The sequence below is a fragment of the Solanum lycopersicum genome, chromosome 3 (assembly GCF_036512215.1).
Source record: "Solanum lycopersicum chromosome 3, SLM_r2.1".
In the NCBI taxonomy this organism is placed as follows: domain Eukaryota; kingdom Viridiplantae; phylum Streptophyta; class Magnoliopsida; order Solanales; family Solanaceae; genus Solanum; species Solanum lycopersicum.
The window spans coordinates 62,266,459-62,280,346 of NC_090802.1; the positions used below are offsets into that span (position 1 = coordinate 62,266,459).

At 31.5% G+C, this 13,888-nt stretch overlaps 2 protein-coding genes across 3 annotated transcripts; one reads left to right on the forward strand and one right to left on the reverse strand.

Annotated features, from left to right (window-relative positions):
* Window positions 1–276: 276 nt before the first annotated feature.
* On the reverse strand, window positions 277–6,769 carry LOC101264109 (ribulose-phosphate 3-epimerase, chloroplastic). 2 transcript variants are annotated; one of them, XR_740699.3, is made up of 10 exons: window positions 6,262–6,769; window positions 4,997–5,111; window positions 4,580–4,720; window positions 4,375–4,488; window positions 2,834–2,912; window positions 1,341–1,450; window positions 1,214–1,270; window positions 719–788; window positions 510–615; window positions 277–376 (listed from the first exon to the last, which is right to left on the reverse strand). XR_740699.3 is itself a non-coding variant. In NM_001346885.1 (9 exons), exons 1-9 carry the CDS (start codon window positions 6,372–6,374, stop codon window positions 566–568), a joined length of 849 nt encoding a protein of 282 aa, NP_001333814.1. In that variant the 5' UTR covers window positions 6,375–6,693; the 3' UTR covers window positions 298–565. The 2 variants fall into 2 exon arrangements, 1 of the variants encoding a protein (NP_001333814.1); NM_001346885.1 differs by having other exon boundaries at window positions 298–615; window positions 6,262–6,693.
* A 4,671-nt stretch (window positions 6,770–11,440) lies between these two features.
* Window positions 11,441–13,655, forward strand: LOC101260527 (galactoside 2-alpha-L-fucosyltransferase). The gene is made up of 2 exons (XM_004236427.5): window positions 11,441–11,811; window positions 12,116–13,655. The coding sequence occupies exons 1-2, from the start codon at window positions 11,568–11,570 to the stop codon at window positions 13,573–13,575; spliced, it is 1,704 nt and encodes a 567-aa protein (XP_004236475.2). The 5' UTR covers window positions 11,441–11,567; the 3' UTR covers window positions 13,576–13,655.
* The last annotated feature ends 233 nt before the right edge of the window (window positions 13,656–13,888 follow it).

Below are 13,888 nucleotides of genomic sequence, written 5' to 3' on the forward strand. Positions count from 1 at the left end.
TTCTTTCTTTTTGGGGAACTTGACACCTAACTGATTAACATCTATAAAGTGTCATCTTGAAAATTGGATATTCAGTACAGAATCATCTTGTTCCCTATGCAAAGGAAAGTTATACAACATATTGTATTACACAACCTCTGCTATTTTATTTTTCCTCTTTGTGTAGATTGCAGAGTGAACCATGTTTATTCGTGCTTTGCTACTATCATCTGCGTCAAATGCAAATAAAGCTACTGGTAGGAAGGACTCCATAGAAACGTAAACAGCTCAACGATGAAACTGCAATCCACTGATAGTGATCCTCTTGTAAAACATATATGGATAACAGAAATCTCTCTGTTGCAAATACACGTGACATAAACATTTTGTATGTTTCCTGAATACAAAGATATGAAGGTCAACCTTAAACATGGTTCCCTCTACTGATCACACAAGGTTATAAAGATATGATAACGAGGAGAATTTGACTGAAAAAGATGAAGAAAATCAGAAATTGACGATGAACATACACAGAAACAATTCCGTATTAACAGCTGTGACTACTTGAACCAAGTAGGCCGGAACCTCATACAGCAACTGCTGCAGGCCTTTTGCTTGTCTTGATCCCTTTAATAGCTGCAACATGTATACACAAAATGTAAGTTGTAGATTTATTAATCAATATAACATTAAGTTCCAAGCTTCTCAGAATGGCAAAATAAAAAATTTATATACTTGCCTTCAGCATAATCAGGAGCTCCAAAGACAGCAGAACCTGCTACCAAGGCATTGGCTCCGGCTTCAATGACCTGCAAGAAAAAAAATGACTGTTAAATCGGTAATCTCGTAAGGATAAATGGTTGGTTGCTTTGTTACACCATGTTCACTATGTCATTACCACACACAATTCTCTACAACTTGAAAGTAGGTTACAACATTAAACACGTCTGCCGCAATAAATGGCAAAATATGGAGAAATATAAGGTTGTGCTTCATGAAATCTGATAGAATATCAGAACAACTTAGGAAAAGATTTAAATTCACAAGATACAATCCAGAAGTAACATTTGCACACCACTTGCAATGCTGCTGTAAGATTTTATCCTTTCTTCGCATCCTATGACTTATCCCAACAATACATTGAAAAGAAAAATAAATCTTTTCAAAGTTATGAAGGGTCAGGCAACAAGCTTAATGGGAGAGGGGCTTATAATCACGGGAGAGCATCATTTACCTTGTAAGCATTTTTGGGACCAACTCCACCATCAACTTCAATCCAAGGGTTTACTCCCTGCAAAGTTAACATAGGAATGTCATCACATTGCATAATTTGCAGAGACTGAAAATGGTAAAAGAATTACCTTCTCAGCACATATTTTTCTCAAGTCTGAGATTTTCTTGACCTGACTCTCAATGAAGCTCTGTCCCCCAAATCCAGGGTTTACAGACATAATCAGCACCAGATCAACAGCTGTTGCACAAAAAAAGAAACCACAAACAATTTATCAACTTTGCTCACTTTGGATTCAAAGCTTAGTGCCTTTTCCGATCTAGATTTCCAGAGGCAGCATACAGGTTATAGACAGGAAGACCATTGATAACCATATTAGAACTTTGCCAATTCTACAAGTCTATTTCCCCACCCTTTAAAGATTGGCAAAAGCTTAAAAAATTGAAATACGGGACCTCATATTAAGAAAAATGGACCTTGAGCTTACTCTACTTTAGCAGCTAACTTAGGAGGTAAGGATTGCTTAAAAGCCATATAACTGCCCATTAATAGGGAAACCAAGAATAAGGATCGGTGACGACTCTAATAGCATATCTGAAAAATATACATTGAGCCTAACTCAATAGGAAAAACTAGCCCATGTGGGGGATTCTATAACCTTGCTTCTCAAATCAATATCTCTAAGGTAAGTTTTTTCATCGGAGCAGTCAAATTAATATACAAGTAATTCTAGGGTACACTTCCAATGCTTTTGCTTCATTTATCATCTTGAACCGTTGCGGCATTGTACAGTATATTCAGCATAGCTCAGACTAGTAGGGGCTAAGGTGATCTGACATGTTTTTCTACCATATGAAAGTCAAGTCTAAAAGATAATATAATCTATATCACCAATTTACAGGAGTAGTTCTCCCATCTCTCGATCCCAATTTCATTATTGACTCTCACAGCACCAATAATAAAGAAGAAAATTGAATCAGAAAATTATAAGAAAAATACTAAGAGTATCATCTCTGGAAAATTGTCTTTTAACTTTAAGGAAATGAAAATTCCAAATTATAAATAGATGCTACAAGTGTCATAACATTACAGAGACCAACAATCATTTATTTCTACACTGCACAGTTGCTACAGATTTATGGAGCATGTTCTTCTCTATTTTCGAACTTAGTTGGGTTATGCCTCGGAATACCTAGGAAGCCATTGAAATTTGGAACACATGGAAATTTGATAGGGCCATCAGGAATATTTGGAGACTGATATCTGCTAGCATTTTTTGGGTTTTGTGGACAGAACGGAATAGGAGATGTTTTGATGGTGTATCAACTCCCAATCACTCTATCAAGGTTAGGTGCTTAATGCTTCTGTTTAGCTGGCACAATTTGTTCCCTGTACATTCTCATGACAACTTTTTGCTCTGTTAGCTCCCTAATTCTGAAGTAGATTTTTTTTGCTATGGAGCTAGCTCAGTTTTTTTTAAAAAAAAAATTTGGTAAATTAGGAGCTAGCTCAGTTTTATTTTTGGATGCAATATCTTTTGTAATTTTGCATCTACTTGATGCCAGTTATGAAAACATTTACTTGATCAATACAAAAAGTTGTCTTTAAGAAGCAATATCTTACCATCAAGGACATATTCAATTGCGGTTAAAGGGGTTCCAGGATTGAGGACAACCCCAGCTTTAGCTCCCAAACTTTTAATCTGAAAAAGAAACAATCAATATTGTGGTCAAGACGCACTTAATAGGTGAAATAATGAGTAAGACAGCTAAAAAACACCAGTTACCATGAAGTTAGAACTATCTATGGGTCATAAAATCATAATATTCTGAAATATCACCAGCTGAATTTCTATATTACATCTATGGCTCTCACAGTTACAAATAACAGCAGACCATTTTCAATGTCATGGGACACCGAAAACCTAACCGTGATTCTATATAATTTCTCTAGAAGTGATAGTTCATTTTGAATAGATTAAGTAGATCATGTAAAAGGTAATCGGAAATTTTAAAAAAGAAACTTCAAACTAGTAACTGTTCAATGTAAGAAAAACAAGCACCCTACATTTTTTTCTAAATCCCATGGTTTGAGGATGCTTTGCATCATGTGTAAAGTGTTTCAGAGAGAAATCATTTATAAGAGTGTTTCAGAGAGAAATCATCTATAAGAGAAGTAACATAATTCATCACGAATAATTAATCAAGTACTCCAACAAGTTTTTTCTAACTGATATCCTAAATAAAAGCATGCAATAAAGGTAAATGGAAAACACCAGTATTTAGACCTCTCATGAAGGATACCGCAAATCATGGATTGATCTCACAAATAGAAAATTTGTAGTAATGTGAAAACGTTAGACTGGTGATGTTCTGTTAGTTATGTACAACATTCCTAACAATCTTAACTTGAGAGAAGCCTGTTACTGTAGCCATTTTAAGTAGGTTGCAATCAAATTCCTATGAGTAGATAGTCATTACTGAAAAAGAGGTATCTTGTATTTCGACAAAAACAAGCATGCCTTTGAGCATCAAAAAGTCCAAAGGATCACAAAACCAAGGGTTAATCTTTTTAGATACGTGAAGCCAAAATTTTCAAGAGACTGACAAAGATACTTAATAAGTCCCATGTGCCAAAATTTTTAGTAAGTGTAAGGCAGTTTTGATAGGCCTTTTCCCAAAGGAAAGGTTTTGCAAATTTGTAGGTTGCTCCTACTGAAAAATACAGAAAATTTCATAGGAACACACTGACAAACACAAGTCTTTGTTTAAATGATCTCTTTATCAGTTAAATTGCGGTTCACACAACTAGCTGCAGTAGCCAAACACAAGCCATGCATCAATACCACTAAGATAGCTTAATCTGAATGTTCTAGTGTGCTACAAACAGTTCAATGTATGGCAGCTAAATACCCTTTTTACAAAAAAACAAATATTTTTCATGAGCCAACCTACTATGCAAACCAAAAAACTCGAGGTAGAGGAATTTGTCAGGTTGCAGTATACAAACACTTCCGCAAACACTGTTGATAAGAACTTTCTAGCCTCCTTGTATAATATCATAAGTACAGTTTGGGATCCATATTATGCAAGGAGACATTATTTTTGCTAATTCGAATTGAAAAAGGAAAAAAAAAAGAAAAAGAAAGAGAGACAGATTCTTACCTGGTTTATTGTACGATGCAAGTGGATTGTAGAAGATTGCTCACAATGAACACTGACAATATCAGCACCTGCTTTTATGAAGTCAGGTACTCTCTGGTCAGGTTCGACAATCATCTGCAATGGTAGGTTGAAATTGAACATCAGCAAAAGCATTTTCGTGCCTATAGACCTGAAACAGTTTTACCACATGAAAAACAAGAAATACCAGATGCACATCCAGTGGAAGATCTGTGATAGGGCGCAAGGAATCAACTACAAGGGGTCCAATAGTTATATTTGGAACAAATCGACCATCCATCACATCTACATGAATCCAGTCGCAGCCTGCCTGCTCAACTGCTTTCACCTAAATGCATGAAAGGCACAAGAGTAAAACACTTTAATGTGATGAATGATTAACCAGCTTAAGAGCCATTCTTAAGGGAAACCACAAACAAAAACGAAGAAATTCATTAAAGAACTTGACCTAAAATCAGAATTCAGAAAGGCAAAATGTATTTACTCAATATTTTGAACTTGTAGATGTATAGCAATATTTATTACATCTCGTTTCCAAATAGAAATACACCTTCATAAGATCTATACAAATATGGTAGGGCAACAAATCCATACGACCACAAACCTGCTCTCCTAATTTAGAAAAGTTAGCAGAAAGGATGGATGGAGAAACAATAATGTCGCTTTTCGAGAACTTATCCACCCGAGAAGAAGCTGTCACCACAGTTTGAATTCTCCTCCTGCATTTACAAACAAAATTAAGAACTTCATTTGGACAGATTGTGACGCTAGTATAAGGTATAGTTGCAGAAAGATAAATGCTTGCCAGTTAAATTTCCTTTATTTTAAGATAGGAAGTAAGAGAGGAATATGCGGTTGAGAGGAATATGCGGTTGTTAGCAATAAAAGAAAATGAATGGCTCTTGTCCAAAAGAACAAAAAATGCATGAACTCAACTGATATATTCAAGAAATCGGCTCATTTTTACAACTACATCAGCAAAATTGCATCACCAAGTGAGCATAATCTTATCAGTGAGATAAATAGCTAATAGCAATTGGAATCAAATTCAAGTTACGGTCGGTGCTTGTTGAAAAACATAAAAGACAAAGTGACTTGAACAAGAATTAATCAGAATGTCAAAAGAAAAAAAAAACATGACATTGCCAAGGAGCATTCTGGCATGAGCTTTAGCTTATCAGCCAATTGCCAATTGAAGAGGATGGTTCCAGATGCTTTTAGATACTAAATTGACTACCACAAGGCAAGCAATCCTGAATTGCAGATTATCCAGCTTATAACATTGACTATCAGACTATTTGCTTACCACACAGGAAAATCAAACTTCAAATAGGATATGAAGGCATATTCACAAACATAGAGAGTGCAAAAATTCCTGGTACATCTTTATCATCCACTACATGACATATCTTTATCATCCTTCATGATACCACCAAGGGGCCTGTATCCTGATAAACACATTTGATTCCTTCTATCCAATATCTTAAAACTTCTTTCCTCTTTTGAACCATCACAAAATCTTTAAAAACTTATCCTCCTCCGAGTCACATAATCATTAACATAGCGCTCCAGAATATCATTTCAGAGTTAACTGGATATTTCACCAACTAATTATTTCTTCCATTCTGTGATCTTTAACAGTTTTTGTTTTTAAAACTATCAATTCAATTTAATAATCTCCACAAACAAAGATTCATACACCCACTCTACACACCAAAAACATCAAAGTCCAATTTTTTCCAGTGGAAATGACTGATTAAGATTTCCCGCAACAGGCTAGCAAATAACTCAAAGTAGAGTGAAGAATCAAAAAGACTTGGTAATTTTTAGGGGAAAAGGAAGTAAGACTATGAAGAAATTAGAAAAAACCTGGTGAAAGTGAGTGAATTGGGGTTGGAGAAAGAAATCTTTTGACTCCCGCCAAATCCACTAATTTGGGATTGTAACAGAGTTGATGAACCCAAAGAAGAAGCAGTCGCCATTGATTGTTTTTTTTTAAAATTTTCTTGAAGCAAACTTTTGCCTTGTTGAAAATTGAGAATAAAGGTTGGTACTTTGTCAATTTGAAAGCACCAAAGCTCAAAATTCCAACCACCACTTTGAAGACAAGAACCGAAAACTGTTGTAATTTTGAGGAAAATCAAGAATGAAATATCAGGTGGACACGTGTCCGATTTGGTTTGTCATAGAGGGCTTTGCTTATCTTCAATGGTTGGCCCTTCTCTTTTGCTGACTCAATTTCATTCTTCATTTATCGCATGATGGCCACAAGCACACGAACCAAAGACCAAGGTAGAAACCATCCACCCATTATAATTTTAAATTTTTTCAATTTATTGTAACAAAGTTGTGTTTATTTCTAGGTAACTATAACGTTGCATATATCATGATTCATGACTCATAATTTAAAAGTATAACTTTTTTCTTTTAGATAATTTGATCGTGATAAGTTTTAGGGTGGAGTCGGTTAAGGAGATTTATTCGATTATTTTAATTATAAGTTTATATATATATATATATATATATTAAATACTCAACCTTGTTAGATTTTATTGTGTGTTTGATTTTGAAATTTCTTAACGAAAATCTTTGACTATGACTAGAGATAAATTTTTTAGATTATGAGTTTATATACTTTGAACTCAAAAACTTTAACAGAGAATATATTTGGATTTTACTTTCTTGAGCTCTTAACAATGAGTTGGTAATAATTGATAGCTAAAGAAATAAGAGTAATTGACAAACTACATTTTGACAAATATATCTTCCGGTCTGTATCTTATCATCATATCATATATTACTAAAAGCATGAACAAAAAAAGTTGAAAGTTGAATTATAGTTTTATCCCTTCTATAAATTAAATTGTTATAAAATATTTAAATATTTGATTGTATAAATTTAATTAAAAGATTAATGACTTTTAGACTTCTAAAGATTGATTTCTAATTAAATATCCAATTAATTAATATTTATCATCTATAATCTATATGTATATAATAATTATAATTTATTTTTTTTAAAAAAAGTATTTACTAAATTGCTATATTTTTCCTCTTTCTCATAACTTTTTCCTTTAACCCCTCTCATGAATAATATAATTTATGTGGATAAAGTATTATCCTTTATGATAAATAACGAATTTAATAATATAAAGGGTGCAAATCTGCAAAATGGAGACACACGTTGATAATGTCCTCTCGATTATTATTAAAGAATGACTCTATCTTCACAAATTTAAATTCATTAACGCTTAATTACGTGATAAGACTTTTAGTTGTTCTTTCTACATGGTTTGCTAATTTTAACTTCTTATTTCATATTATTCATTTATTTATTATTATTTGTTAATTACTTATTCAACTTTATACTCTTAATATTCATAACTCTCATCTTTTCATATTCATAACCTCCAAATATTTAAACTAAAACTTTAATATATCTTTTGATATTCCTTCTATTCTATCTATATAAATTTAACTTTTTTAATCTCATGAAACCCCTACCACGATTATTAGGCTATCATTTTCATTCTATAGTTAAAGTAGATGAAGAAACCTCTTGAATTTTGATAGAAGATGAAAGGAGTCGATAAGAACTCAGAGAATTATGTACTAATTTTGTACTTATTTTTTCATCTATACATACATCAGTCTTATAAGAACAATGTTTACATTGGATCTTTCTTAAATCTGTTTCTTTTTGTCTTTTTTTTTTAATCACCATCAGACTTCTTAATTTAGTTTTTTTATGAATGTTTTATTGCGTAAGTCTTTATTCTTATTTTGTAATTGTTACATTATATTATTCATTAATTTACATATATATTTCCATAAATTTTTTATCATTATAACATATCTATAAAAATTCACATAGAATACACGTGCGAAGCACGTTCTCAGAAACTAGTATTATTATAAGTGGGAAGAATGTTAGGCAAAAGTTGAATTACTATTTTGCCCCTGTACTAAATCATAATCAAAGTAATTAAATATTAGTAAATAAATTGCTAATTATTTTATAGTCTTAACTTAATTACTCTTAATTTTTAAATTTCAAAAGTTTTACCCCTGTCCTTACATTGAAATAGTAAAAATCATCTAATTGGTTATTAGTAAAATATTAGTATATAAAGTATATGACACGTTTTCCTATTATTTTTTTTTTAAAATAGTTAATTTTTTTTGAAGTTTATCTCTTAGGCTATTTATAAATTAATTAATTGTTAATTTGTTTACATGTGTTAATTTATGTTTCCTTAATTCTTATTTGATGCTTTAATAGGTGAGAAAATTATTTTAATGAGAATTTTTTTTTTTGTAATTTGTTCAATTTCTTGGAGTTATTTTTTAATATTAAATATAAAACTTTTAATTTATAGTATCTTAATTACAATGTATAATTATTAGTTTCAGTCTTCAGTAATTCTATCATATAATAATGAACACATATTTAAATGATGCAACTGAAAAGGCATAACAGACAAGGGAAACAAAGAGTCTCATTTACTATAATATATTGTGTGTATTCTATGTTAATCATTCAAAAATCTAATCTATCATCTTCCTAATTTCATATGTTTATCGGAGATACTCCAGTAAGTATGTATTATTTCTTTTCTTTTTGTTTCATCTTTGCATATTCTAATTTTGTTGGTACAAAGAAAAATACATAGATGAACATTCTGAAAACTCTTATGATTTCTTTGATATGCTTTTCTTTTTCGATAACAGAATGATGGTATCAGAACCTTTGATTATAAGAGTACCCTGCTAGACTTAAAAGATAAGTTATTAGTGTAATTTTGTACATGGTCAGATTATAGAAATCATTGGTTCAATATTTTTATAATTTTCTTAAATTCTCTTTTGAGTTTGGAGAAATGACTATTGATAGAGTATAAATTGGTACTAATGCGACGTATCGAAAAAGATTATAGATGTCTTCGATTATATTCACATTCAGTAGTCTACAACCTATATATATTAAGCTTTCCAAAGAAAATATTTATGACATATTTGTACTTAGTCTGGTAGATGATTTTTTTTTTTTGATGATATAACATATACTCTTATTATTATAAGTGAGAAGCTCTTAACTTAAAAGTTGAATTACCATTTTGCCCTTATTTTATCCCTAAACTAAATTAAATATTAATATATAATTAATTTAATATTAAATAATCATATTTAAATACATGCATCTAGACACAATAGTTTAAATTCTAATTATTTACATACTAAGTAATAATTATATTATACTAAAACTAAGAAGGTGTAAAGTCAAACTTTGAAAGACAAAAATATTTTATAGAAAATTGTTAGAAATTATTTCATAGGAAATTGTTAGGAATTACTTTTTTTTTAAAAAATAAAAGTTATAATTCTTTCTCTATAATTAATGTGGTTAAATGATTAAATTTGTTATCCTCTCTATGTAGTTAGTATAATTAAATGTATTGAATTATTAGTAAAAACAATCACCTTTCCTCTACCGCATGTCTAAGATCATTCAACTTCTGAAATTAACTTAAACAACTCTTCACCTTTTCATCTTATCCAATGAATCTTTAGCTATATACATGTATCATTTAAAAATAATTGTTATTTATCATTTGTCTCGTGTTGATGTGAATTATTAGGCAATTTACAGGTACTTTTTTTTTTGTTTTGAAATATCAATATTTGTTGATCCTCATTAGAATGATATTTTAAATCATAAATTTTATCTTTACTATTTTAGATTGTTTTTTTTTGTTACGGGAGAAAAAATAATTACTCCTTGTGTATTTCTTTTACTATATATATTGTTATAATAAAAGTCTTAAGAAGGATATGAATATTGTTTGTATTCTTATCTGTTTAATTTTTTGTATTCTTTACCGATTATACTTCTTTAATATAATCTTCTATGAAATTATGAATGTTATAAGTCTGTTTTTATTAGTGCTGAAATTACTAATTTTTGACATTTAGATTCATTTTTAAATGTACTATTATAATATTTATTTACTTTTATCTTTCCTTACTAATATAGTTTCTTTAAGTAGCTACACATTTGTGTACTTACTAATATAGAGAGTAATGAGAGATTATTAAGAATAAGTCATATAGATATATTCATATTATTAGATGCTATAATAATATAATTATTTTTTTATATTTCTTGCTTGATGGTCAATGTATTATTCGATTATTATGAATTTTATTTAATAAATAGAATATAAATTGGTAAAACTAATATTTCTAATTTCAACATTATATAATAATTCAACTTTATCATAATTGTATGAGGCAAACGTGCAACGCACGTTTCGGAAACTAGTGAGTTTATATATATATTAAATACTCAACCTTGTTGGATTTCATTGTGTGTTTGATTTTGAAATTTCTTAAATGAAAATCTTGACTATGACTAGAGATAAATTTTTTAGATTATGAGTTTATATACTTACAACTCAAAACTTTAACAGAGAATATATTTGGATTTTACTTTCTTGAGCTCTTAACAATGAGTTGGTAATAATTGATAGCTAAAGAAATAAGAGTAATTGAAAAAAAAAAAAACTACATTTTGACAAATATATCTTCCAGTTTGTATCTTATATAGTTTTAAATGTACCAACTCTCTAGAAGTCAAAGCTTGCCTTCTTTCAAAGTAAACATCCAGTTATGTTGTTCTTCTTGTTTTGGACTAATTTTACTTGCTTAACATTGTAACAATATTAATAACTTTTGATAGTATACAACTTATTGACCTGAAATAGTAATGGCATTGAATCTCTTCGGGGGTACTTTTTTCTTAAGTCGCGGTCATGTCTTGCTCTCAATATAGTTCCAGGGGTTGGTTTCGAATATAAAGACACAAGCTCAAAGTATATCATGTTTGTCCAAATTCGACCAACATTCTATGAATGATCAAAAGATTATAATAACCCAAATGAACAACATTGGAAGTCATGTATAGCGAAAAAGGAAACAACAATAGAGGCAAGATGATCTGCACTTTGCAGACAAAGGAAATCAATCATCACTAGTAAATTGAAATTAATTTAATTGGTACATAATGTATCCACCAACCATTGAATTTGTTTTTAACTCTTTGCCAAATCTGTTATTCTACATTTGTAACTAGCTTTTCTGTTCTACTTGCTACCCCCTTGAAAATTCATGCGACTATGAAGCGATCCAAGAAAACCTTCAATGATCAGCAAGTTTCTTCCGATCGCGAATCAGGTGCTGTTTTGAAGAACACAGAGTTGAAATGGGGTCCGAGTCCAATGACACTCATGGGTTTTATAGCTGTTCTCTTGATGGTTCTTACTGTTGTTTTCTTAGCAGCTTTCTTTTTTGGGGACTTACCTTCTGATTGTTTGTGGACTTTGGTTGAAGCTAGAACTTTTCATGCTAAACATTCAAAAGGTGCTGCATTTCCTCTTTATTTTCCCACCTTTTTGCTTTTCCTTTCACTTGTGTAGTATTTCTTCTCTTTTGCAATTCAAGTTTGTTGAAAATAGAATTCATTATGTATAGAAAATACACGACATGCCATTCATTATGTACTCACATGTTCATAATGAAAAAGGCTAAAACAAAGGAGCAATTTAAACAACAGAAGTTTCCATTTCATGGAATTTAACATTTCTGATGCAGAGAAAATACTTGCTTGTTCTTCTGAGATTGTGTAGTAATCTTACTCTTTTCGTTTTCTTTCTTCCATCCACAGTATCTGAAAAGGATATTCTGCAGCCACTGACAGTGCCAAAAGATAGACTACTTGGTGGTCTTCTTCCTACTGGATTTGATGAAACATCTTGTTTGAGTAGGTACGAATCACACTTATATAGCAAACCTCTGCAACATAAGCCTTCCTCTTATCTTATCTCGGGGTTTAGAAGATACGAAGCTCTCCACAAGCAATGTGGACCTTATACAGAATTATACAACAGAACAGTAGACCTTATAAAGTCCGGTGAATACAGTAGTGATTCTTCAGTTTGTAATTACGTTGTTTGGATATCGTATAGTGGTTTAGGGAACAGAATACTAACCTTAGCTACTGCTTTTCTTTATGCTCTACTCACAAATAGAGTCCTTCTGGTTGACCCCAGAGCTAATTTGCATAACCTGTTTTGTGAACCTTTTCCTGAAGTTTCTTGGTTGCTTCCTCCAGATTTTCCTATTATTGATCAATTTAGTAGCTTTAATAAGAAATCTCCACATTCTTATGGTTATATGGTGAGAAATAATGTCACAGGCAATTCAAGAACACCTTCATTCCTCTACCTTCATTTATGTCATGACTTTGATGTGCAAGATAAATTATTCTTCTGTGACACTGACCAAACTTTTCTCCACAAAGTCCCTTGGCTATTTGTGAAGTCAAATAACTATTATATTCCTGCTCTTTTCTTGATCCCGTCGTTTGAGCAAGAGTTAAACAATCTTTTTCCAGAGAAAGGAACTGTCTTCCACTTCTTGGGTAGGTACCTTTTCCATCCAACAAATTCTGTATGGGGGCTTATTACTAGGTACTATCAAGCTTATTTAGCTCAAGCAGATGAAAAAATAGGCATTCAAATTAGAGTTTTCAGTTTAGGTGTAAGCAATTTTAAGTATGTGTTGAATCAAATATTAGCTTGCGCAACAAAGGAGAATCTGTTACCACAGGTTAACCTGAATGAGCCTATAGCCAATTCTTCTGGCAAGACGAAGACTATAAGCGTCTTGATGACATCTCTGAGTTCACGATACTTCGAGGAGATTAGGAACATGTATTGGCAGAATCCTACTGTTACAGGAGAGGTTGTTAGTGTTTTTCAGCCAAGTCATGAAGAGCATCAACAAACTGAGAAGCTGATGCATGACAGAAAGGCCTTGGCAGAAATATATTTGCTGAGCTTAACTGATAAATTGGTTACAAGTGGATGGTCCACTTTTGGTTATGTGGCTTATAGTCTTGGAGGTTTGAAGCCATGGATTTTATACAAGTTTCAAGAAGGGACAGTCCATAACCCGCCTTGTTTTCGAGCTACGTCTTTGGAGCCATGTTATCATTCTCCCCCTTACTACGACTGCAAGAAGAAAACAGCAAGTAATAACACGGTTAGCATTGCTCCTCATGTGAGACATTGTGAGGATAATAGCTGGGGTTTGAAGTTATTCGATCGAAAAGGTAAAATGTAACCAATAATTGTTGCAAGAGTAGTTACTATAACTTATTTCAATATTCTTTCATTGTTATATATCCGTAGTGTTTGATGAAAGCTATACCATAAATTTCTGTTTCTGTCGGGACTCTTATTTGTATGATATAAAGTAGTCGTGCTATTAATAGGACCATCTACAAATGGGACCAAAAAAGTGAGGTTATAGGTATCCTTTGTTGCATGACAAACAATGAGATTACACACTTCCTGTTATATCAAAATTTAAGCCCCTCATATGGTTGTCAGACATTTCACCAAATTAATGTTTATACAGTCGACGTAACTAAATA

Bases quoted from the DNA above. Each gene is read 5' to 3' on its own strand.
- LOC101264109 (NM_001346885.1), bottom strand. From the start codon at position 6,374: ATGGCGACTGCTTCTTCTTTGGGTTCATCAACTCTGTTACAATCCCAA. The intron at 1,451-2,833 runs GTAAGATATTGC...TTTGTGCAACAG, and splicing joins AATTGAATATGTCCTTGATG to CTGTTGATCTGGTGCTGATT. The intron at 616-718 runs GCAAGTATATAA...TACATGTTGCAG, and splicing joins AGCTCCTGATTATGCTGAAG to CTATTAAAGGGATCAAGACA.
- LOC101260527 (XM_004236427.5), top strand. From the start codon at position 11,568: ATGAAGCGATCCAAGAAAACCTTCAATGATCAGCAAGTTTCTTCCGAT. The intron at 11,812-12,115 runs GTGCTGCATTTC...TTCCATCCACAG, and splicing joins TCATGCTAAACATTCAAAAG to TATCTGAAAAGGATATTCTG.